At 44.0% G+C, this 26,516-nt stretch overlaps 2 protein-coding genes across 6 annotated transcripts in view; one reads left to right on the top strand and one right to left on the bottom strand.

The window, feature by feature from the left end:
- Positions 1-21,706, top strand: part of LOC121540257 (formin-binding protein 1-like) — a 75,914-nt gene extending 54,208 nt beyond the window's left edge. Inside the window, exons 2-16 of one of the 4 annotated variants that reach the window (XM_045207789.1) lie at positions 2,865-2,980; positions 5,187-5,237; positions 7,611-7,758; positions 9,773-9,835; positions 12,059-12,163; positions 12,282-12,410; positions 12,555-12,701; positions 15,415-15,624; positions 16,205-16,366; positions 17,276-17,287; positions 17,528-17,637; positions 17,794-17,926; positions 18,260-18,354; positions 18,733-18,896; positions 19,158-21,706. In XM_045207789.1, the coding sequence (XP_045063724.1) occupies positions 2,865-2,980; positions 5,187-5,237; positions 7,611-7,758; positions 9,773-9,835; positions 12,059-12,163; positions 12,282-12,410; positions 12,555-12,701; positions 15,415-15,624; positions 16,205-16,366; positions 17,276-17,287; positions 17,528-17,637; positions 17,794-17,926; positions 18,260-18,354; positions 18,733-18,896; positions 19,158-19,336 (1,824 nt within the window). In that variant the 3' untranslated portion in view covers positions 19,337-21,706. Of the gene's footprint in view, positions 1-2,864; positions 2,981-5,186; positions 5,238-7,610; positions 7,759-9,772; positions 9,836-12,058; positions 12,164-12,281; positions 12,411-12,554; positions 12,702-15,414; positions 15,625-15,736; positions 15,746-16,204; positions 16,367-17,275; positions 17,288-17,527; positions 17,638-17,793; positions 17,927-18,259; positions 18,355-18,732; positions 18,897-19,157 lie in introns of all 4 variants that reach the window. The other 3 variants (XM_041848986.2, XM_041848984.2, XM_041848985.2) reach the window with 3 other exon arrangements.
- Positions 21,707-23,613: 1,907 nt separating this feature from the next.
- The window catches only part of LOC121540255 (breast cancer anti-estrogen resistance protein 3), a 63,224-nt gene continuing 60,321 nt past the window's right edge, over positions 23,614-26,516 (bottom strand). For both annotated transcript variants that reach the window (XM_041848982.2, XM_041848983.2), the window contains 3 exons: positions 25,267-25,378; positions 24,974-25,180; positions 23,614-24,734 (listed from right to left, as the gene is read on the bottom strand). In XM_041848982.2, the coding sequence (XP_041704916.1) occupies positions 24,559-24,734; positions 24,974-25,180; positions 25,267-25,378 (495 nt within the window). In that variant the 3' untranslated portion in view covers positions 23,614-24,558. The remainder of the gene's footprint in view (positions 24,735-24,973; positions 25,181-25,266; positions 25,379-26,516) is intronic.

The raw sequence follows: 26,516 nt of genomic DNA on the forward strand, positions 1-26,516 counted from the left end.
GACGGGTCCTGCTTCTGTTGCCTGTTTGAGTGTTTGTTTAATAGCCTAGTGATTCTGTGAGCACCAAGCCTCAAGCAACCACAACATGTCGGATAAACAATTTCACAAAAATTCGGCTGTTTTTAATCTTTGCTATGCTGTAATAAAGGCTTCACAGCCTCTGGTATTATTTATAATTGATTTAGTGTTTACAGTGTTCCAAATTGTCAAATTTGTTATTTATAATAATAATAACTCTCAGTTTTCTCCTCCTTATTATTATTATTATTATTATTATTATTATTATTATTATGATCATCATTATAATTATAAGTATAACCACCATCGAGCTGTAGGCCTAAGAGCTCATCCTGTTTAGTCTTAATACCGTAACTTACTTAGGCCTATATTTCAATACTTATGTAGGCTGCTGTATCAATCAGTCATTCATTTGTTCATGTCATCACACAGCATACGAGTCATTCATGATTTGAAATGCAATCAAGCATTTTCATTTTTAAATAAAATAACAAAGCAACTCTTGAATAATTAGCGTAAACAATAAACCGTTCATTTTCAGAAATTGCATTCACGAATGAATGCGACTGTTTTTAGTCTTTGCTGTAATAAAGGTTTTACTTTTTATTTTATTTTTTTACTGCAGACTCTGGTACGCTTATAATTTATTGTTGTTTGCATTGTTCCAATCGGTCAGGAATATTATATTGTAATCGAACAACACCTGTTTGGTACACATAATATGCACGCAGCACTTGCTCCTTACCTTCTTTTTCTTGATCTCCAGTATTTTCTACAACTAGTTAAATGTATTCCACACATCTGACTTCACCTTTACCTCCTGAGCAACCAGTAAACATTCCCCCGTTTCGAGTTTGTCACGTCCTCTGCATCCATTTTGCTGTCAAATGTGGTACGGTGTTCAGAGTTTGTTATAACCAATTTATTGATGTGATCATGATATGCTAAAGGTCAGCATGCAAAGCATACATGTGTCATGTAAAGAGAGCAAGGGTTGAGGGAATAGGGAATGTTTTTCCTAAACAAATGAAGGATTTCAGTAACAGAACTTTTCAGTCAGTAATGGCTGTAATTATGTTGCAGCTTCAGAAACACGGACAGCGTGATAAACACTGTTGATGTTCTGTGGTGGTCACTGCAGCAGGGAGGAGAGTGAGACAATGGGTGCTATTTAAACAGTCACTGGCTGTCTTTCTTTAACACAGCGCAGCAAGTCGGAGTCCAGCCCTGCACAATCAAATCAATACCTTCCCACGGGGGGCCAGTATGAAAAATGTATGCACGCACTAACTGTATGTCGCTCTGGATAAGAGCGTCTGCTAAATGACTAAAATGTAAATGTAAAATGTAATTGCGGTCGTACTCCCTCTAGTCATTTGTGTCTTAATTATTTAATCAAACAGTGCGCTTAAAGCATCAGACAAGCTCAGTGCATATAGTTGATTTGATTTAAAACACATAGAATGTGTCTATATATGGAAAAATAAAATGTTGACCAATCGATTGGTCGAAAGAGCAGACGACTCTCGGTCGACCAAGATTTTTTTTTTTGTCGCGGACATCCCTAGACAGGTGAAATGAAGAACCCAATCTGCTTTATCTCCTAACGTATTGCATAAGTTGACTGCACGTATTTACTTAAAAAGTAGCTACAAATATAACAATTTATTGAAAAACCATTCCTTGGCTATTTCCAAATACCCCAGTATACGGTATACCGCCCAAGCTTACTGTACAATCTGTTTCTCTTCACTTTAGTTGGGCTGAATCTCAAACTTGGCCTTGCTGAACATATATCCTTTCTGATCCAGTGTTCTAGGTGAACGTCATGGCTGAAGTAGGGGACATGTAGGCTAGTCTCCCTGGCTGGTTGTGCCAGACTGTCGTGGAGCCAAGCTGGCTTCAGAGGGTTAGCGTCCAGTGGCACAGAATAATCAAATCATCACTGTCCTGTCTCTCTGTTTGTCAGCTGCAGCTCAGACCTTAAAGCAGAGAGGAGAGGGACCAACCCAGTAGTGGAGGAGAACCAGTGGTGTGAATGAAGTTGAGGAAAGGGTAGAGTCAGTCAGAATAGGGAACAGAAATGTAATGGTCATAAATGAGATCACACCATTTTAATCCATCCTCCTTAAGCCGCCTCTATAGGCTCAAACTGGCTACTGATATCATGTAGGCTAGATGTTGAGTTGTTCCAAGTAGGCCTTCAGTTAATGGGGATTGCCTCAGCTATGTGTGGTTGTGTGTAGAATGTGCACAGTGCTTACTGGATAGGTTAACCTCAAAAAGAAGAAGAGGGTCACATGAGGACAGACAGCTGAAAGTATGCGCTGTGTTGACTGGGTTAGGGTTTTCACTGATGTCATTGGAAACACAGACACACACATCATTTTTACTACAAAACATAGAAGCACGCCATTTTCACATATGTTGATGTTGGGGTGCTGCTGGAGATGATGAATATGAAGTTGAACAATTGTGAAGTTTCCCTTTAACTCTGGAGACGAAAGGTTACTGGTTCTTCTCTTAGACACCTTAGCTGGAATTCTCATCAATAGAAGTATGGAGTGTCTGTACTCTGTATGCCTGCGCTGTGTGTCTGTAGCTTTCCTTTCATTTGACATACTCTTGATATTACCCAGTGTGATCATTGAGGAAATACAGCCTGGCACAGGAATAAAGTAGTGACTCAACATGTGTTTGTTATTCAATGTCAGACGACTCATTCACTCATTCAGGTTCTCATTCATGGCTCATTTAATTGAATCCATCATGTGCATGTCACTAAGCGCTCATACAATGTCTCCCTCCAACCCTAACCACTCTCCTTCTCCCCATCTCTCTCTCAGGACCAGTTTGAAAACCTTGACAAGCATACTCAATGGGGGATCGACTTCCTAGAGAGGTATGCAAAGTTTGTCAAGGAAAGGCTGGAGATCGAACAGACATATGCAAAACAGTTAAGGTAAGAACCTATTCAAACTCTCTGGCCCATGTGGCTTTTATCGTAACTGTTTTTGAGGTGTTTTACCTATACTTTGAACAATTAATTTAATTAGTATTCTGTGTAGAATACTGTATTCTGTGTTCTAGATGTAGACGTATATTAGACATGGATGCATTAGTACTGCATATTAACCTTCAATATGTTAATCATGTTATATCAGTGTTGTATGTCAGGTAATTAAATAATGACTAGGATAATTATCAAATAATGTAATTGGATCCTGTCTTTTGATGAATATCTAAAATCATCTGTGGTACAGACAGACCACTCAGCCTGAACAATTGGGCCAACTCAGCCCAATTTGACGTGGTTGTGCTCCCATGAATTGATTTTTGGGGGGCCACAAATCAATATAATAGGCTTAACCACGGAACAAATTGATTTCTAGGAGGTGGCTACTGGCCAGTCTCTAGACATTAGAGGAGTGGGCAGATGCCAACGCCCCTCAAATGGTAAAGCTGGAGTTGGTTACAGATGTATACCCATTATACGCTGTTGGATTATGCTCTCAAGGCTGTGTCCTCCCTGACATCCATGTGTTATAACCTTTTGGAGCAAATCTACCAAGGAGCAAAACCCCTAACAAGGAGTTCTAAAACGACATTCTACCAGTTCTTGAATTAGATTGTGAGACCACTGGTTTAACAAGATTAGGCTGGGAATAGGAAGATACTGTTTAGGCTAGGTTCGTAAACCATAGGTGACCACTCACTGAACCTGCCCACACACACACGTGTGACGTCACCATGACATGATGACCATGACATGATGGGGTTCAACTTCACACCTCTGCTTCCTGCTTAATTGTCCCCTCTACTCGGAGCTGCTGCCATGGCTGAGAGAGCATGACGCTCACTGTCCTTTCCTCTCACGTGATCAGTTTTATTAAACTGGTTTGTTTCCCCAATGAAATAAATGCAGTCTGGAAAAAATGGTTGCTGCTAACACATTTAATTGAATGTATTTTTCTGTACTTGTTTGTGAATAACTGGTGCCTCATCCGGTATTAGATGTCATATAGGCACATTCAAGCCGTAAGTATCTCTGTTAGTAAGATTTAGAAACACCCCCGTGTCCCTCCGACCCCCAGCCAGTCCCCCTGGAGCTGTCATCGTCACTGCCTGGTAACGTAGAGGCTCCAGCTGTGGCCTCTGCACCCCCCAGGAGGCTCTACACCCCCCTTTGAGTGTTGCCTAGTTACAGCATCAATACGCTGAAGATTTTTTTATTTAAGGAGATGAGTGTGAATGATGACTAACCTATTAAACTGGGGATGTTTAGTCACGGCGTGTGTAACCCAGTGAATAATTGAACCAGCAATGAATCATGGGCTGAAGAAGAAGAGCTCAGTGATTTTGCCTTCATGCATTCTTAAAACGTGCGTTAGACGCTGATAGGCTTCACGCTGTGGGTGGAATGAGTATTTTCTACCATTTCCAGCACTCCTTCTCTCCCTACCGTTTCTGTAGAGGTATTTCTCCCCCGTCCCTGACTCCCTGGACAGTCTGTCTGTGTTCAGGTATTGTTCTGTGTGAATCATAGAGCGGCACCAGGCAAGGCTGATGTTTATCAGTCTGTGTGTGCAGGGAGCTACTCCCCTGCTCCCCAGGATGGGGAAACAGAGTGCTGTTTGGTGGAAGCACCAGACATCATTAGTTGGGCTCAGTGGGGGCTGATTGGAGGAGGGGGCACGGCGGCGGCAAGTTCTGAAAACCTCTCTGTATTCCTCCTCTATTCATCCCTGAAGAGCGAGTGGAACCGGAGCGATGCCTGAAGAGCCCCACAGCACCGCCCCACACTACAGGAGCCCCTCTCCAGAGGGACTACTTTATCAAAGAGAACCATTTCTTTGTGTTGCTCCTCCTGCATGTGTTCTGTTGGGAACAACCGAGGAGAGAGTAGGAATATCACACAGTACCAGGTTATCTGTGTCAGTCTGACCTACTTTTATCTAGTCTCTCTCTGTCTCAGAGGAGCATCTAACTGAGGGAAACTAACTGAGCGATCTCAGCATATCACTTCCTCATATTCACATACAGGAATTATTGAAATAATGAAAAATCTGTGTAATTTTGGTTAATGTGCTCCTGCCTTGGAGAGTGAAAAAGGCAGCTGTCTGTCACTCTTATCTGTCTCTGACCATCTGTCTCCTCTCCCCTCACAGGAACCTGGTGAAGAAGTACTGTCCCAAGCGCTCCAAAGAGGAGGAACCTAGGCGAGTAGATTAGCCCCAGTTTTATTAAATGGTTAACAACCTGTGAGCGGTATCAGCTTTATACCACACACACAGGGCCTTTCAACTAGACCTGTCATCAACAAACACGGACTGCCATGGCAACCCAGCACTTTTTAAATGTATAATTGCTTCCATAGAATAGAGTACAGTGAGGGAAAATAGTATTTGATCCCCTGCTGATTTTGTACGTTTGCCCACTGACAAAGACTTGATCAGTCTATCATTTTAATGGTAGGTTTATTTGAAAAGTGAGAGACAAAAATCCAGAAAAACGCATGTCAAAAATGTTATAAATTGATTTGCATTTTAATGAGGGAAATAAGTATTTGACCCCTCTGCAAAACATGACAGTACTTGGTGGCAAAAACCCTTGTTGGCAATCACAGAGGTCAGATGTTTCTTGTAGTTGGCCACCAGGTTTGCACACATCTCAGGAGGGATTTTGTTCCACTCCTCTTTGCAGATCTTCTCCAAGTCATTAAGGTTTCGAGGCTGACGTTTGGCAACTCGAACCTTCAGCTCCCTCCACAGATTTTCTATGGGATTAAGGTCTGGAGACTGGCTAGGCCACTCCAGGACCTTAATGTGCTTCTTCTTGAGCCACTCCTTTGTTGCCTTGGCCGTGTGTTTTGGGTCATTGTCATGCTGGAATACCCATCCATGACCCATTTTCAATGCCCTGGCTGAGGGAAGGAGGTTCTCACCCAAGATTTGATGGTACATGGCCCCATCCATCGTCCCTTTGATGCGGTGAAGTTGTCCTGTCCCCTTAGCAGAAAAACACCCCCAAAGCATAATGTTTCCACCTCCATGTTTGACGGTGGGTATGGTGTTCTTGGGGTCATAGGCAGCATTCCTCCTACTCCAAACACGGCGAGTTGAGTTGATGCCAAAGAGCTCAATTTTGGTCTCATCTGACCACAACACTTTCACCCAGTTCTCCTCTGAATCATTCAGATGTTCATTGGCAAACTTCAGACGGGCCTGTATATGTGCTTTCTTGAGCAGGGGGAACTTGCGGGCACTGCAGGATTTCAGTCCTTCACGGCGTAGTGTGTTACCAATTGTTTTCTTGGTGACTATGGTCCCAGCTGCCTTGAGATCATTGACAAGATCCTCCCGTGTAGTTCTGGGCTGATTCCTCACCGTTCTCATGATCATTGCAACTCCACAAGGTGAGATCTTGCATGGAGCCCCAGGCCGAGGGAGATTGACAGGTCTTTTGTGTTTCTTCCATTTGCGAATAATTGCACCAACTGTTGTCACCTTCTCACCAAGCTGCTTGGTGATGGTCTTGTAGGCCATTCCAGCCTTGTGTAGGTCTACAATCTTATTTCTGGATTTTTTTGTTGTTATTCTGTCTCTCACTGTTCAAATAAACCTACCATTAAAATTATAGACTGATCATTTCTTTGTCAGTGGGCAAACGTACAAAATCAGCAGGGGATCAAATACTTTTTTCCCTCACTGTAACAGAGTTAGCAAGTCCTACAGCTGTGTAGAATATCTGGCTCTGATGTACGGTCACAGTGCTTGGCCACTCCACGGTGACATTATTGGCTGCTAATGCACAGTAATGATATCAAAGGAAAGGGCTGTGAGGGAAGGAGAGGGAGAGGGGGAGGGGGAAGGAGGGAGAGACTGAGGGAAGGAGGGAGAGAGCGAGAGCTGGCTCCCTTTAGCCTCAGCCTCACAGCACTGATATTTACAGTGGACATATTTAAGACAGGCTATGGTTGGGACACCACCCTCTGAATTCTCTGAAACCCTCCCCCTAATTAATTACATTATCCTTGCATCATTTGGCCCTGTGTCCTAATTCCTAACACTGGTACTGTAACCGGACAGGACGAGGGAGGGAGGGCTGGAGTGAGTGAGGGAGGCCCTCTAAGGGATACATAACATATGTCCCTGTCCCACCTTCCTTGGTCCTTCCTCAGTGGATGCGTGTATGTGGGGGGGGATGGAGGTTTAGGAGAATTCTAATAAAGTGTGATGGTAACGTCACTAAGGAGGAGGTGGGCCTGTTATCAATATTAATACAGAGTCCGGCATGTTATTGGCCTTCTAGCTCCCACTAGGCGTCCTCCTCTCTGTGTGATACAGAGGGAGCTGGTCTCTCTTTTTAATCAGAGCCTAGGTCCAGAATAGGACCGACCATATTATAGCCCTGGCCATAACCACTGCCATCGGAGGGGTTCCACAGCATGGATCTCTCTCTGTCTTACCCTCTATCCATACAAATACATTTGTCAAACTTCACTTGCTAGTACCCTTGTTTGCTGTGCCCTAGGGCCGAGGCCAGTATAAATGCTTACCTCAAGTGTTGAGTATCCTGTCCTGTGTGTTCAGGTTCTCGTCGTGCCTGTCGTTCTACTCCATCCTGAATGAGCTGAATGACTACGCTGGGCAGAGGGAGGTAGTGGCCGAGGAGATGGGACACAATGTGTACGGAGAGCTGATGAGGTATTCACAGGACCTCAAGTCAGAGAGGAAACACGTGAGTGGCTTTACTAGTAGGACACTAATCCCTGGTTGTACGTATTGCAGGCCTTCATTATGTACAGTGTGGTTACGTTGTGTATAGTTTTGTTATTTTGTCTATGCCGTAGTGAGTGAGTTATATAGTTGAAGTCAGAAGTTTACATACACTTACGTTGGAGTCATGAAAACTCGTTTTTCAACCACTCCACAAATGTATTTTTAACAAACTTTGTGCATGAATAATTTTTCCAACAATTGTTTACAGACAGATTATTTCACTTATAATTCACTGTATCACAATTCCAGTGGGTCAGAAGTTTACATACACTAAGTTGACTGTGCCTTTAAACAGCTTGGAAAATTCAAAAAATGATGTCATGGCTTTAGAAGCTTCTGATAGGCTAATTGACATCATTTGAGTCAATTGGAAGTGTACCTGTTGATGTATTTCAAGGCCAACCTTCAAACTCAGTGCCTCTTTGCTTGACATCATGGGAAAATCAAAAGAAATCAGCCAAGACCTCAGAAAAATAACTGTAGACCTCAAGTCTGGTACATCCTTGGGAGCAATTTCCAAACGCCTGAAGGTATCACGTTCATCTGTACAAACAATAGTACGCAAGTATAAACACCATGGGACCACGCATCCGTCATACCACTCAGGAAGGAGGCGCGTTCTGTCTCCTAGAGATGAACGTACTTTGGTGCGAAAAGTGCAAATCAATCCCAGAACAACAGCAAAGGACCTTGTGAAGATGCTGGAGGAAACCGGTACAAAAGTATCTATATCCACAGTAAAACGAGTCCTATATCGACATAACCTGAAAGGCCGCTCAGCAAGGAAGAAGCCACTGCTCCAAAACCGCCATAAAAAAGCCAGACTACGGTATGCAACTGCACATGTGTACAAAGATCGTACTTTTTGGAGAAATGTCCTCTAGTCTGATGAAACAAAAATAGAACTAGAATAGTTTGGCCATAATGACCATCGTTATGTTTGGAGGAAAAGGGGGGCGGCTTGCAAGCCGAAGAACACCATCCCAACCGTGAAGCACGGGGGTGGCAGCATCATGCTGTGGGGGTGCTTTGCTGCAGGAGGGACTGGTGCACTTCACAAAATAGATGGCATCATGAGGAAGGAAAATTATGTGGATATATTGAAGCAACATCTCAAGACATCAGTCAGGAAGTTAAAGCTTGGTCGCAAATGGGTCTTCCAAATGGACAATGACCCCAAGCATACTTCCAAAGTTGTGGCAAAATGGCTTAAGGACAACAAAGTCAAGGTATTGGAGTGGCCATCACAAAGCCCTGACCTCAATCCTATAGAACATTTGTGGGCAGAACTGAAAAAGTGTGTGCGAGCAAGGAGGCCTACAAACCTGACTCAGTTACACCAGCTCTGTCAGGAGGAATGGGCCAACATTCACCCAACTTATTGTGGGAAGCTTGTGGAAGGCTACCCGAAACGTTTGACCCAAGTTAAACAATTTAAAGGCAATGCTACCAAATACTAATTGAGTGTATGTAAACTTCTGACCCACTGGGAATGTGATGAAAGAAATAAAAGCTGAAATGAATCATTCACTCTACTTCTATTCAGACATTTCACATTCTTAAAATAAAGTGGTGATCCTAACTGACCTAAGACAGGGAATTTTTACTAGGATTAAATGTCAGGAATTGTGAAAAACTGAGTTTAAATGTATTTGGCTAAGGTGTATGTAAGCTTCCGACTTCAACTGTACGTGTGTATTGAGATCCTCCTGTTCATACTGGTGTGCTATCTTAATTTGATCACTCTGTTGTCGCAGATAATTTTAATGTGCAGAAGGACATGCAAATTGTAGGGTATTCAAGGTTTAAAAAGGCTTAACTAAATATGTATCAAACCCTACACAAAATTGTCCATTAATTATAATCCACATAATAATTCACATTTCCTGTTGCTGCAGGATTATTTTCCCTCTGTGAGAAATTAGTCAAATTAAGATAGTACATCTGTATGTTTGTGTGTGTTGACTCCACAGCACCTCCAGGAGGGCAGGAAGGCTCAGCAGTATCTGGACCAGTGTTGGAAACATATGGACAATGTGAGTGTGTGAGAGGAGGCAGGGAAGAAGAGAAGGGATGGAGGGAGGGAGGGCCACGTGGCACAGGGCACGGCGGGGACAGGGAAGGCCCCTCGCAGGGCAGGAGGCCTGCGTGACACGTGGACCACCAGCAGGGACCTGCTCCCCTCTGCCGACAGCTAGACGCTCAGTCCTGCTGGGCCGCGTGTGAGAGAGGGCCAAGAGGATCTCCATTTACATCTGCGCACAGACACACACACACACACACACAGACACACACACACACACACACACACACACACATACACATACACACACACAGACACACACACATAGACATACATTTAAAGGACTGCATAAACACACACACAGTTAAAGGACTGCATACACACACACACACACACACACACACACAGGAAGATGCATACATAAGAGAGCACATGGGCACACACACACACACACTGATGAGAGAAGTATTCCTGCATTTCATGCCTTTGCAGTTTGCCTGTGAGTCACATTTTCAAAGGCTGAATTATTCTCGCATTGAGAATGGCAGCGTTGTAATGCCTTAGGTATTCCTCTTTGTTGCACTGTCACGTAATGCAGCACAGATGTTCTGGCAGGACGAGAGCATACATTTCTTTAGAGGTTTTTTGTTTGCACTGCTGCCTGTTTATTAACCACAATAAATAGTGCTTCTGCTCTGTTTTGCTCTCCTATCTACAGTGGGGAGAACAAGTATTTGATACACTGCCGATTTTGCAGGTTTTCCTACTTACAAAGCATGTAGAGGTCTGTAATTTTTATCATAGGTACACTTCAACTGTGAGAGACGGAATCTAAAACAAAAAGCCAGAAAATCACATTGTATGATTTTTAAGTAATTCATTTGCATTTTATTGCATGACATAAGTATTTGATCACCTACCAACCAGTAAGAATTCCGGCTCTCACAGACCTGTTAGTTTTTCTTTAAGAAGCCCTCCTGTTCTCCACTCATTACCTGTATTAACTGCACCTGTTTGAACTCGTTACCTGTATAAAAGACACCTCTCCACACACTCAATCAAACAGACTCCAACCTCTCCACAATGGCCAAGACCAGAGAGCTGTGTAAGGACATCAGGGATAAAATTGTAGACCTGCACAAGGCTGGGATGGGCTACAGGACAATAGGCAAGCAGCTTGGTGAGAAGGCAACAACTGTTGGCGCAATTATTAGAAAATGGAAGAAGTTCAAGATGACGGTCAATCACCCTCAGTCTGGGGCTCCATGCAAGATCTCACCTCGTGGGGCATCAATGATCATGAGGAAGGTGAGGGATCAGCCCAGAACTACACGGCAGGACCTGGTCAATGACCTGAAGAGAGCTGGGACCACAGTCTCAAAGAAAACCATTAGTAACACACTACGCCGTCATGGATTAAAATCCTGCAGCGCACGCAAGGTCCCCCTGCTCAAGCCAGCGCATGTCCAGGCCCGTCTGAAGTTTGCCAATGACCATCTGGATGATCCAGAGAAGGAATGGGAGAAGGTCATGTGGTCTGATGAGACAAAAATATAGCTTTTTGGTCTAAACTCCACTCGCCGTGTTTGGAGGAAGAAGAAGGATGAGTACAACCCCAAGAACACCATCCCAACCGTGAAGCATGGAGGTGGAAACATCATTCTTTGGGGATGCTTTTCTGCAAAGGGGACAGGACGACTGCACCGTATTGAGGGGAGGATGGATGGGGCCATGTATCGCGAGATCTTGGCCAACAACCTCCTTCCCTCAGTAAGAGCATTGAAAATGGGTTGTGGCTGGGTCTTCCAGCATGACAACGACCCGAAACACACAGCCAGGTCAACTAAGGAGTGGCTCCGTAAGAAGCATCTCAAGGTCCTGGAGTGGCCTAGCCAGTCTCCAGACCTGAACCCAATAGAACATCTTTGGAGGGAGCTGAAAGTCCGTATTGCCCAGTGACAGCCCCGAAACCTGAAGGATCTGGAGAAAGTCTGTATGGAGGAGTGGGCTCACAGTTGAAGTGTACCTATGATAAAAAAAATTACAGACCTCTACATGCTTTGTATGTAGGAAAACCTGCAAAATCGGCAGTGTATCAAATACTTGTTCTCCCCACTGTATGTCCTGTAGAAATAGTAGAGGCTTGCCTTCATTACGAGGCAGGATGACTCTTGGTTTTGAGAAGAGGTCAAAATGTCTTGACTAATAATCTCAATCTCCCATTTGACTTTCTTAGAGCAAGAAGAAGTTTGAGCGGGAGTGTAAGGAGGCAGAGAAATCACAGATCAGCTACGACAGGTTAGACAACGACATCAACGCCACCAAGTCAGAGGTAGAAAAGGTACGTCCTGACCTGGCTTGAGCCATGACATGTACACTACCTACACCCATACACCTCGGAGGTTGTCCTTTGCCGTGTATGTTGAGTGGTCCTGAATTTTCCCTCTTGTCCACTGCAGGCAAAGTCCCAGTTGTACCTGCGCACACACTCTGCAGACGAGAGTAAGAATGAGTACGCTGCTCAGCTGCAGAACTTTAACGGGGAGCAGTGGAAACATTTCAACGTGGCCATTCCACAGATATTCAAGGTAAGCCACGGCCAGCCATTCTCCTCCAGGCTCCAACTTCTGTCTCATCCCGCATTGGCCGGAGAGATGGAACTCTGAGCTGTAATTGGCTAACAGGAGACCAAAAGGTCAGAGGTCACTGTGTGTGTGTTCCCACCTCTCCAGAACCTGCAGGACATGGACGAGAGGCGAACAGTGAAGCTGGGAGAGACGTACCGGAGCTTTGCCGACGTGGAGCGCAGAGTCATCCCCATCATCTCTAAGTGTCTGGAGGGCATGGTGACTGCTGCCAAGGCTGTGGACCAACGCAAGGTGGGTCTGGAGCATGGTGCCCTATAGCATGATGCACTATGGTATGGTGGCCTACACAGTAGCATGATTCCCTATAGCATAAGCATATAGCACGGTGTTCTATAATTTGGAGCAGGGTGTACACAAGTCTATGCTTTAGCATGGTGACTTTAGCGCAGGGTACAGAGCGGAGGCAGCTCATGGCATGGGTGGAGCAGGACCAGTAGTTAGTCATCCACCCAGCAGCCAGGCCAGCGGTGAGGCAATGGCTCCCTGGGCTCTCTAAACACTGGAACCGCCATAGGCCAACGGCCACTGATGTTTGATTTAGTAAATAAATAAAAAATATGCTAAAACAAAATGCAACCTCTTGCTCCTTCCCTGACTTTTACAAAATGTTTGTATTTTACATTGCTCATTTTCAAAGTATTGAACCTTTTCACCAACTTGCGCTGTAGGACGTTGGTACCCAGCCAGGTGCTATTGTGTCTCTCTCCCCTCACTGAATGAATTACATGGATGAATGGGAGATAATTGTGCACGTTACTTCACAATTTAATTTCAATTAGGCCTAACTGAATGATAAGGAGGGTGAAGAGGTTGATTTAATTTAGAACAACAGTTGTGTAATGTTGAGTTTATATGCCTATTTATCAGCGTTGGCACTCATGTTAATAATTTGTCGGCGCACCTTGCGGGTTGGTACCATTTTCTTTTACGTTTTACTTTGTAAAAAGAAGCTGTTATGGGACTGTTTTATTTACTATAACTCTATTACTAATAAAATGTATTGTGGGAAATGAAAACATGTTATGTGTTACAGTAGGCCTTTAGAATAATGCAAAACATATCCTTGACTCTTTCCGAGTTGATGAGTGAGGGGAAGCAAACGATGCCAGTCAGCCTGACCAGCCTGACCAGCTGGCCCATCGAAACTACACCTAAACTATACCCAAACTAAAGACCATATTACATTGACATTAGTCTGATGAGTGACAATTTTATCAGTTGTCAAATTGTACATGAAGAGATGGGCGCAGCTTGGAATTGACAGATGCAGGGAAAGGAGCACCACTTTATCAAATCCTCCTACAGTCACATTCAGGTAAAACGTTTAGATTTCTATATAGTATCAGAAAGAGCATTTTCTGCAGTTTCTATGACACTTACCTTTGTCAACTAACTCTCAAAATTCAAGAGGTGCAGCTCTATTTCCAAATATCACTTTTTCCAAGAATATCAGCGCTGTCCATGCACATGACTGCTTGTGTGGCAGCATTGCACTGGCAACTAGGCAAAGACTAGTAACATAATAAACTTAAAATATGCTTTTATTTTTTAAATAAATCTTCTTATTTCCACAATGTTTCTTTAGACCTTCCAAAACGAAATTATAATGGATTTCTTTGTGATGGATTGAACTCTTGAATTAGTAGTTTTTCGTTTTTACTTATAGCCTAGAAGCACACGTGTCAAACTCATTCCACAGAGGGCCGAGTGTCTGCGGGTTTTCGCTACTCCCTTGTACTTGATTGATGAATTAAGGTCACTAATTGGTAAAGAACTCCCCTCACCTGGTTGTCTAGGTCTTAATTGAAAGGAAAAAACAAAAACCAGCAGACACTAGGCCCTCCATGGAATGAGTTTGACACCTCTGGCCTAGAGTAACACAAACTAATGAAAATGCTATTATGTTCTTTTGAAATAATTGTTTTTTAGTATTCGAATGTTACCTAAGACCTTCATACACACAACCAAATGATTATTCTTCCGATAGCATGTAGGAAATGTATTTATTAGATTGTTAGAATGTTGATGCGTCATTGGCTGGAAGTGGTGTCAAATAGGCTATAGGCCTACGTTTTTCCACCAGGACTTTGTAGAATTATACAAAACATATCCTAGACTATCTAAACAAATAGCTATTGTTGTTATATTTTTACATGGATATATTTTCACTAATATTTCTTCATGCAATTTATCCTTTCCAATAGTTTATGCACTATTTATCAAACTTTGGTGCTTATGTTTGCGCACCTTGTAGGTTGATATGCATCTGATGCATATGCTGAAGAGGATGCCCGGCAACGTTCTCTATCGGGTGCTGAAGAGGACGCCCGGCAACGTTCTCTATCGGGTGCTGAAAGGCCGGGCGGTTCTAGTGTTAAAGGGATACTTTGGGATTTTGGCAATGAGGTCCTTTATCTACTGCCCCAGAGTCAGCTGAACTGGTGGATACCATTTTATTGTCTCTGTGTCCAGTATGAAGGAGGTTAGAGGAAGTCTCGTCAGCCAATGCCTACTAGCATTAGCACAATGACTGGAAGACTATGGGCATCTGCTAGCATGCTAGCTGTGGTGTATCAGTTAGCCCCTGCCTAATTTCCAGCCTCTGGCCTCTGTCTCCTCCAGTGTTTGTGTTGCTGGCTGGCCCCGGCAGGCAGAGCCTCCTCTCCCCTTCCCACCCATGGGCCTACATACAGCCTGGCTGTTGCTACTGCTGGAGCCAGCTGAGCAGAGTTGTTCCCACTCAGTGTGACATGTTTTCCTTTGATTCTTCTTTATGCACACAGCGCATGCTACCCTGTGGTTTCCACCAGGGGCTGAGCTGTGCTTTACACTGTGGTCATGGTGTCCCAGAAAACATCATTTTAAAGAAATGTCAGTCTGTAATGTTTGATTGATGTTCACTGTCATGCAGTCTCATGCTCTCTTTCTCTTCTCTCTCTGTCAGGACTCAGCGATTGTAGTGGAGTCGTTTAAGTCGGGCTTTGAGCCTCCAGGGGACTTCCCGTTTGAGGACTACAGTCAGAACCTCTCCCGGACGGGCTCAGACAACACTATCAGCACCCCCAAGAACGAGGGGGGGGTCAAGCCAGACCCCAAACACTCGATCAGCAAGGCGGCCAAGAACAAACTGTGGCTCTTTGGGAAAAAGCCCAAGGTGAGAGATTCATCATCACCAGCTATCAAGACCTTTGCTCACTGTTTCAATAGTGAACTACTTGTATTAATGCCCACTCACTGATTTTTGTCTGTTTTTTTTCTCATAACAGAGTCCACTGGTAGGTTTATACCTTACGGTAGCTGTGTTTTATAACAGTCACCTAAATCTAGCATTGTCTATCTCATTGCCTAAATCACTACACTTTGACCTGCCAAAGGCGATACCGTCTATTCATCTATAACTTGTTGTAGGTTTGTGTGAGAGTAGCTCACCATTTCAAATGACTTGTCTAATACAAGGGGTGTTGGTGCTCATATTGACTTTGATTTGCCTGCTCGTCTGATGTCCATTCTTGTTTCTCACCCGAGGGTCTCTCAAATTTCGTCTTGCATGATCTTGCTTACCTGGAGTTTCTCCTGTTGAGATTTGTTTTGTGGGATAATACGTTGGATAACCACTTTTTTACCTCTGCTTATCACTTATATAGACACAACACCATGAGTTTATGTTCAATCGTTACAATATGTTCCTAGTTCTAAAAGTTTGGAGGTTGATCACCTCTTTTTTGTTGTCCCAGTCTCCCCCCTCCTCTCCTCCCCCTGCTCCCCACCGCCCCGACTTGGCTACCGCCAGCCACTGTCAGTCTCCTAAATTTGCCAGTGACCCCATAGCTTTCTGTCTGTCTGAAATGAGAACGGTCAAACCCAGGATAGCCTCTTTCAGGGGTCTTAAACGAGGGGTAAGACTAAGAGCATGTCAGTGTGTTTGGGTTTGCAGTGATTTCATTATTTTATCTTTCTCTCTCTCTCCCTTCTCACCTCCCTCTCTTCTGTCTCTGGTTTTGAATCAGTTATTCTCTAGTTAGGAACAGGGGGTGTTGAAATCACAGGAGTGCCATTATTGAGTGTGTTGTGTGAAGTGTAGGAAGCGATACTGAAGCTGTAGGTGGTATTTGGATAGGGGGTGGTTACAGTGGTATGTCGATGTGAAATGAAGGTCAACTTTACCTCGTCATGAGCCAGCCAATATACTGAATGATGGCTACACAGTCTAATCAATGTCACACAGTGGTATTACTGTGCCAGACCATTGATTGTGTGTCACCCCTGTGTGTCTCATTGGTTTCTGGCTGAAGGACCTGGTTTAATTTCCTTAATGTATGAGGTGATTCATGGTTGTCTGCAGTAAAGAGACGGACTTCCTGGAAACAACCCTCTTCTTGCTTCAAATAGCATCACATCATCTAAAGAGGGCTTTTAAGATGTCAACTTGTTTTTAGTGGAATTAAAAGGATATCTTGAACAGTGTATTCTCCTTGGAGAATAGCCTTTCCAATACTATGTAGCATCAAGCTATCCATTCAATTAATGAAATATAATAACACAGATTAACAAGTATAACTTCACCCAGATTGACACACTAATAGTGCTCATCAGATTGTGTCTACCTTTGTTCTTGACAACTGTGGGTAACTCTGTTCCCAAAGGAAAACACCCCCGACAACCTCTAACTCTCCTTCCATAGTCACACCCTTGTGATGCTGTGCTCTTAGTTACCATAATAACCTACATGAGCCACATACGTTTCGATAACCATTCCATCTTTTATTTTTTTGTCTTTTCTTCTATTGTAACCAAAACCTACACAGTGGTCAGTGAAGGTAAGTTGTGAGTCAGTAGTGTGATATCTGGACTGCCATAGCTAGTTGTGCATTTGTCCCACCTTGTGGCGTTCTATAGCACAAGTCTAGTGTTACACGCCGTTCTAGAGTGAGGTTCTCAAACCTATTCTTTCTCTGGTCTCCTAGTATAATTCTCGTAGGTTCTTGCTGTGAGAAGGTTTCTAGAGACTACGAGTGACTGTGTCAATGTAACTGGACAGTGTACTGATGTGATTTCAGGCTCCATCACTGGAGGACTTCAGTCATCTGCCTCCCGAACAGAGACGCAAGAGGCTGCAGGCTAGGATTGACGAGCTCAGCAAAGAACTACAGAAAGAGGTGGACCAAAGGTAGACCGTGGGAAGACTTACTTTAACACTGATCTGTGTCTCTTTTATACTGTCCACGTTTCTGCTCCAGTAGTATTTCATTGACATGTCAGTGTCATTTGTTAAATTGTTTATGTACAATGTGTTCACATTGTGACTGTGTGTATGTGTGTGAAGAGATGCGCTGAACAAGATGAAGGATGTGTATGAGAAGAATCCTCAGATGGGCGACCCACAGAGCCTCCAGCCCAAGATCTCCGAGACCATGTGCAACATGGAGAAACTGCGCTCCGAGATCCACAAGAATGAGGTAAGCCTCCCCAGCCAAGAGCCCTGAAGCCCCAGCCAGAGGGAGGAATGGGTGGAGGGGAGCGCAAGAAAGGCATCACAGTACATCTGGAGAAATAGTGACTGGGCTAAGGTTTGCTGTGCTGAGTTATCCCCCTCTGGAGGATGACTATTTGCACTGCTTCCCTTTGTCAACAGCACACTGAGTAGAACAGGATAGGAGTTCTTAGAGATTCAGGGGGTAAGAATGAGTGTATCCATCGTGGGGTTGTAAACAGCAGTATGACTGTTTCTACCTCTTAATTTCCTTCTCTCACTCACTCACTCACTCACTCACTCTCTCACTCTCACACAGAGCTGGCTGTCGGAGGTGGAGGGGAAGGTGAGCACAAGAGGAGATCGAAGACCCAGTGCCGACGTCAACCATCACGCCTCCCACGGCAGAGAGAGGTCAGAGGGCACCGAAACACATTGTTTATGTAGTAGTAATAGATTGTAGAAGAAATAGTAATAGTAGTAATAGAGTTATTTATTGTAGTGAAAGTGACACGTGCCCATGGGCCATAGCGTAAATTGAACAAATCCAATCTAGCAGGTTCACCAGATGTCTTTGCATATAAATAGAATGACACACATTCTTGTTCTTTGTGTCTTTGAAAACGTAACATGGGTGGAGTCGTAATAGTTTTTCTAAAGGAAAGTGACTCGGATGGCTCAGTCACAGTCTGACTGGAGCAGAATCCCACAGCTTGAGTTCAGCCATCTAGACCCGAGTGGCTGAGATAGCACTGACTCTCTCATCCCCCTCTCCTCCTCCTCCTCCTCCAGCCCTGACGGCAGTTACACAGACGACCCCAGCCAGGAGCACCGCACTCCCCCTCACCAGCCAGACCCCCGACAGGCCCACCAGCCAGACGAGTTTGATGATGAGTTTGACGACGACGACCCGCTCCCAGTCCTTGGCCACTGCAAAGCGCTCTACTCCTTTGATGGTATAGTACAAGACAGCAGAGCCAGTGGTGCTCTCTCTGCATTTCACTGTCTCACTGTGTGGTGACAGTATGTGTGCTGGGTTGGCATTTCGACTAGCGATACTGTCTCAAACACTGGAGCAGTTTTTAGTATTTGCATGAATGTGAATATGGAATGTAGATGATGTGATGTGGTATTCCTGTAAAGTGTTTGTGTGTTGTGGTTCTTTCTCTGTGCGCTAACAGAATGTGTATGGTCTGTGTTGTGCTGTTGACTCCCAGGTCAGAATGAGGGAACACTGTTGATGAAGGAGGACGAGGTGCTGTACATCATCGAGGAGGACAAGGGCGACGGCTGGACGCGAGCCAGGAAGCAGAGCGGAGAGGAGGGCTACGTGCCCACGTCCTACGTGGAGATCGCCATGGAGAAGAACAGCAAAGGTGCGGTCACCTACATCTGATCTGACCACCTGCATGGACTCCTCTCTTCCTCCTCTGGGGAGCGCTGGTCTGAACAGCAGCTTCTCTTTGTTCACTGTGTGAGCTCACGGACAAACAAACACTCCACAATCCTGGTATTATAGTGACCCTACAGGAGCTCTGTATCAATGAATTAAGCTATGTGTGTCTGTAGGACAACATATCCATAGCCATGCTCTATGGCAAGGGGACTCATCACCCCTTAGGGCAGATTGTGATTTGTTGTTTTTAATTCATGTATCTTTTGTTTTTAGAGGTAGATGTTAAAATGCTCTTCTGGTTTTAAGATCTTTCTACTTTGGATCGAAGTGGTTTGGGAAATAGGAAAAGTGACTCTTACTGATTTTACCCATTGTATTGTCTATATGTTATCAGTCACCTGTTGTGATTCTTGTATGTTAAGTGCTCTGCTCCACCTATTAAGACATGAATGCAGTAATACGGTCCCGGTAAGGAGTGGCCTGGTCTATGTGCCCACTATGATACTACGCTTTAAGATAATTGGACACTCCTTCTCTCTTTGTGTGTGTCTCACAACAATGCTGCTCTCTGGTGGTCAGGGCTATATTACACCCAGGGGCAGGGTTCTTCAGTGTGTACTACTGTCCACTATCTGTCTCTGTCCCAGTGGTGGGGGTCGGTACAGTAACTCCTCTCCTTTCTCTCTCCTGTTGGACTGCAGGTTCCTGAGTGGAGCAGTGTGGCGAGGTCTTTGGTGGAGGGTACATGCTGAATCTGGTGGAACTAGTGGGAGACAGGTCTTGTCTTGGGCGGGGAGGGGAGGGGGTTGGCAGGTTGCATGTTTGCATGCACACATCCATGGCCATTAACATCATTCCATAGCAGCAGAGATTCCTGAGGTAGTAGCTGTGCCTCTATAGGAAGGGACTGTTATTCTAAACTGTCTGTCTATACACAGCACAGAGTAACCAATCCACTGCAGCATACCAGCAAGAATCAGGGACCAGGGAGGGGGCTTATAGTTAGCGACTTACAACATCATCATTTATAATGAGAGAGAAGCAATTAATACACTACTACTACTACTACTACTACTACTACACTATGACGCACCTCTTAATGTTGTGTTTCTGCTCTTCAGGCGACGTCCAGCACTAACAGCCTGCCTTGTTGTTGCATTGTTACATTCTCATTCCAATGTTGTGAATGCCTGCCAGACTGCGCTGCTCTCCTGTGGTCGCCTTACCTTAACGTGCTTCAGCATGTCCGTAATATGAACTGTCATTACGTCAAACAGGACTGGTCATGATGAATGCAGTGGATTGGCTGTAACTCTGTGGTTGCCCCCGCCGCCCATTCGTTCACTTCTAATCTTCCTGTGTGTCTCCTTCATTCATCCATGATTTTTGTTTATTTTATCTCTCCGTTTCTTTTATTTCTGTTTTGATCGAAACATTCCCATCATGCTGTGCGTGTGTTGAACATCACCTCTGTCATGCTGTTGTTCAGTAACTCGTGTGGCCCCACATGGCCACTCAGATCAGAGTAGGAGCAGTACTACTCTAGAAACAGCATGCCTGCCCTTCACCCTACCTCTTCATCCCCTCCTCCCTGCACCAGCACCTCAGACCAGAGGAAGGCTGGAGCGGCAGTGCAGTGACATCAGCATGCCAGCAGAGGGCTCTCCTCCATAACCATTCAGTCGCCACACAGCAGCTCAGGCTCAGGCCAGGAAACCTGGAGGCTGAGCTGAGACAAATTACAGGCCATCCACCCGCAATTCAACAACAACAACTCTCCAACTCTCCTTGCAGTCTCTGCCTTAATACTAACTCTGAGAGTGGGGATGGACCTGCTGATTGCTCTTCCATCACTCTCTGCTACACACAAGGGCTCCAACCGACAAAGTCTACGCTGGCTTGCTGTGGTGCTCCTTTGGGCCCCACCCAGACCCCTGCCGCGTCTCTTCTCCTCTGTCTCACAGGAGCGTCCTGGGGCCTTGCTGCGTGCGGTCTCCACGTGAAAGAGTGTTGCATTCCCATAACGTTCCTCTTTCAAGCGCATATTATAATTGTGAATGTGATTATACATATATAAACATGTGTATGCATATTAATGTGGGTGTATACATATATGTAGTTAGTTTTATTACTAAATTGTATGTATTAACATCTCTTTTATTTCATACTGAATGTGTTTTTATCGTGACTTTTTATAGGGTTTTTAATCAGACGAATGACTCTCTTTTCAGAATCGTGCCGTTAGCTCAAAGTAACCATGCGTTGTTTGTCAGAACAACCTTCTGAATAGGAACATGGTCTTCACTGATGCACTTTTGCCCTATAGCATTTGAATTGAATATCAATGAATAAATGAATGAATGAAATGGACTCTGTATGCTACCTTTTGTACAAATGTAAGGTGACCACTATGTTATTATAGGAGGTGTAGAGTTCAGAACTACCACAAAATAAAGGCCTTTACTGTAGCTAGCCATGCTTTTGATACTCCTAGTCCTAACCGTCTTGAATTGAATGAATTTGAAAGTGAATTTGCATAATTGACCATATGAGCATATGAGCATAATTGACATGGTGAGTGATTGGACTTAAATCAAAGAAGTTAAGTAGCTTTTATGAGACTGACACAGGGTTTTACCCTTGGCAGTGTATAATATTCACTATTAAAATGCTAATACGAGCAGTGCTTTAATTCTTAATAAATACTTAAAGCTGTGAAATTACATTATTATCATATCATGATATGCTCATCTTACTTTAACTGTACCTCTGAACTTCCTAAAGAACCCTATGTTCTTACATCCATTGGATGTCTTTATTAAGACCTATCTGCTTCGTTAATGAATGTGCACTAACAAAGATAATGCAGATAAAATGGAACAGTTCAGGTTATATAAATCCTGTGATTCTTAGTTTATCATGTCATTTCCGTTGTCTGGATGAATGCTCTCATTTGAATCGTCACTCCTCTCCTCGAACTGGTTAATAGGTGTGTTGTCAGAAATCAAGTGGGGGAAAATCCTCGCTTTCGTTTCAGTGAAATTCCCTTGAGTGGCTTTCAGAGCATGATGGTGCATGCTTGACTCCACATATCTGGAGTTTACAGCAAATATGTAAGCTCTGGATATTGGCTACCTGCCTGTATTGTAGACCCTTTACCCTACCCTACAATATCAACCAATATCTAGTAATACTGGTTACATCCCTGATGAACATGTTATTGTGGATCTCTAAATCAGGAAAGGATGTCAAAGTGTAAGTAGTTGATTTGAATATGAATATGAATTAACCCATTAATTTCTGCAGTGTGTGTCTGGCGATCCTTCATCAGTAATATAACAAGTATTTTGACAAGCTTGTCTCTAATGGTCTAAAACAGTGCTGACCGTATTCTTGGCACCTTGGTGCAAGTGGCCTTCAGTGGTGACAAAGTATGATAATAGATAATGCTGTAGGTTTTTCACTAGCATCCTCAACTAAAAGTTATGCGATTAAAAATGTGATTTTCACTTTGGATTAAAACTGTGAGCTAAATCATATCCATTATGCTGTAATTCTGATCATTATGCAAAAAAGCTCCTAACAATATGCTTTAAGATGATATAAAGTATTCACGCATATCACGGCAAGGAGCAAATTGTGTTATCTACCAACCCAGCTGAGTTGGCATGGCGGCAAATTCATCTAATGGCAAACAAGTAGATATGAGAATCTCAGTTGACTCTTATTTTAATAATCAATGGCAGTACTTCTATTTCTTCATGTTGTTGTGCACATCTCTTTTTACTTTTTAATGTTGTCAGACACTTTGTGGAAAAAATGTTTTCTCTCTTTGTTCTAATAAAACAAACACATGAACATACCAAAGAACATTTAGCATCTTATTGAAGACTTCATTAGGGTTGCAAAATTCCGGAAACTTTCAGTAAATTCCCTGGTTTTCCAGAAATCCTGGTTGGAGGATTCCGGATTTTTTCTGCTTATTCCCTCCTAATTTTGCAAGCCTGCTCTTCATCAACACAGGGCTGGATTCAATCCGTATCGCGTAAGATCCATGTTAAAATGTAAAGGTAATTTCCGATTGAGCCGACATATGCAGCGTTTCCCGTCAATGCAGTCTCCGCCTTTCAATTTCAATCGAGCAAGAACTCTGATCTTCCACAATACTTCTGCGATGCAGATTGAATCCAGACCATAATTGTTTTGTATCATAATACTTCCTGTGAAATGTAGAAATGTTCCAAGGTTGTTGTTGTTAGTCAGACACCATCTGCATGTAATTTCATCATCTATTTATTCATTTCTTGCCACAATAGTTCATATAAAGATATTACAATTGTACGCAACTCTATTTACAAGTCAATATTTAAGAGGGAAATATATTACAGTCTAGCATTCACATGCTTATGTATTATGTACACCTTTCACCATTCAGGATTATCCAGATGAACTCATAATATACCACATCTGAGGAACAATGAACAGACAGTCGAAGATCTAGTTAATATACATACAGTATATAGTATTTAAGACAATATACGGTTAAACTGCCTCTATTGTATAGCGACCAATCGTTTTCATTCTTCCATTTCTTCTGTCTCGTCATTCTATGTTCTCCTTTCAAAGTCATTGTTGAACCCTTATAACAAGGGTGTTCAATCACTACTTTAGTGATACATTCAAACATACACCCATTTCCTTCTGACAAACACTTTCAGAGACGCTTCTTGGGTCCTCTGTGGTCAAAGTGTGTTCCACTCAGTAACATACAGAAGGATGACTAAGGGCCAAGGGGCTACACTACCACATATATGGTGTAAACGCCCCCCTCCTAGCCTGGGTGCTAGTCTGTTTGTGCTATCATGCCAACTCCCTGACACTCATTGTCATGCCATTGACTTGACAATGACTGCAATGGAGTAGGCAAGAGCACAAACAGATCTGGGACCAGGCTACCCACCTCCTGCGTCACGGAGGGAAATATTTCCCCTTCATATCAGCACACTCAGATCAGTGTCCTGACAGGGATGTTCCAACTGGATCTGACTCACACTCCCTCCAGTGGACAGGTTGAGAAAGGACAGCAGTCTCGCTCTGTAACAGTCTTCCTCATCCCAGACAATACAGGGCACAGTTTGTCCTCTCTTAACCAGCCTGACTGTCCTTTTACATACGACCAACCACTGTTCAGTAATATAGATTCTGTTTACCACAGGCTCTGATTAGAGTTCTGTGTGTTTGACCGCTGGCTCCAGTTTCCTGGACAGAGCAGTCAGGATGAGTGTGAACTTGTCGTATCTCTCCGTCTGGTTGACGGCCGCCCCTCTGCTGCCCCACAGCAGACGCAGCTGGAAGTCTGTTTTACAGATCTCTAAAAGGTCCTTGTCAGCATGGAAATCTGCAACCAGAAAGAGGAACACGTTATCATTAGCCTTGTAACTCATACCTGCTGAGACATGCAGTATGGCATTTGTTATAGTGTCTTTCGCAATCTCGGGCACTATGAAAAAAGCTATGGGCAAATGTGAATACAGGTCGTTTTGGACAGGAGTATTTGCATAGCAATTCATTTGGACAACTGTGAGCCATGTATCTAGCAGTAGGTGTGTATCTAGCAGTGGGTGTGGAGTGTATTACCTTGCAGGACGCGTTCAGTGTTGGCGGTGTATGAGTCAGCGTTGCGTGCCACGCTGCGGGCCTCCTCCAGGTGGCGTAGCAGGATTTCACAGCCCTGGTCGTTGCTTTCCCACAGCTCCATGCCCTCGAATGCCACCGCCGGGCGCTCCATCAGCGTCAGCAGGGGCATCAGTAGAGGCACCGTGGTGCCTGTCAGGGGCATGTCCGCTATACACGCACACACAGGGACACGGTCAGAGACTGCAACCACTAACACACAACTACAACTGAAGGCTCCATTGAAGTGCTTTTACCTGTTCCTTCATACAGTCCCTTGTAAAAGGGCTTGAGAGACTTCTCGTATATGATGGCAGTCTGAGTGTACTTCCTCCTCAGCATGGTCCAGGTGTGGTCTAACCGTGTGATCTGTGGTCAAGAGCAGAGAGCTGTTAGGAAACAAACACCACAATATCTCTTCAGCCTACGCCTGCAGCCCTTTACACTCATACCATTATACGGGTTGAAAATGGCAGATTTGGACACTGATAGACGCCTAAATTGGACCGCAGTGGCTGTACAGTAACATGCTATACATGACGTCAGATCTCAGTGGCTGTACAGTAACATGCTATACATGACGTCAGACCTCAGTGGCTGTACAGTAACATGCTATACATGACGTCAGATCTCAGTGGCTGTACAGTAACATGCTATACATGACGTCAGATCTCAGTGGCTGTACAGTAACATGCTATACATGACGTCAGATCTCAGTGGCTGTACAGTAACATGCTATACATGACGTCAGATCTCAGTGGCTGTACAGTGACATGCTATACATGACGTCAGAGCTCAGTGGCTGTACAGTAACATGCTATACATGACATCAGATCTCAGTGGCTGTACAGTAACATGCTATACATGACGTCAGAGCTCAGTGGCTGTACAGTAACATGCTATACATGACGTCAGATCTCAGTGGCTGTACAGTAACATGCTATACATGACGTCAGATCTCAGTGGCTGTACAGTAACATGCTATACATGACGTCAGATCTCAGTGGCTGTACAGTAACATGCTATACATGACGTCAGAGCTCAGTGGCTGTACAGTAACATGCTATACATGACGTCAGATCTCAGTGGCTGTACAGTAACATGCTATACATGACGTCAGATCTCAGTGGCTGTACAGTAACATGCTATACATGACGTCAGAGCTCAGTGGCTGTACAGTAACATGCTATACATGACGTCAGATCTCAGTGGCTGTACAGTAACATGCTATACATGACGTCAGAGCTCAGTGGCTGTACAGTAACATGCTATACATGACGTCAGAGCTCAGTGGCTGTACAGTAACATGCTATACATGACGTCAGATCTCAGTGGCTGTACAGTAACATGCTATACATGACGTCAGAGCTCAGTGGCTGTACAGTAACATGCTATACATGACGTCAGATCTCAGTGGCTGTACAGTAACATGCTATACATGACGTCAGATCTCAGTGGCTGTACAGTAACATGCTATACATGACATCAGATCTCAGTGGCTGTACAG

The sequence above is a fragment of the Coregonus clupeaformis genome, chromosome 26, assembly GCF_020615455.1.
Source record: "Coregonus clupeaformis isolate EN_2021a chromosome 26, ASM2061545v1, whole genome shotgun sequence".
In the NCBI taxonomy this organism is placed as follows: Eukaryota; Metazoa; Chordata; class Actinopteri; order Salmoniformes; family Salmonidae; genus Coregonus; species Coregonus clupeaformis.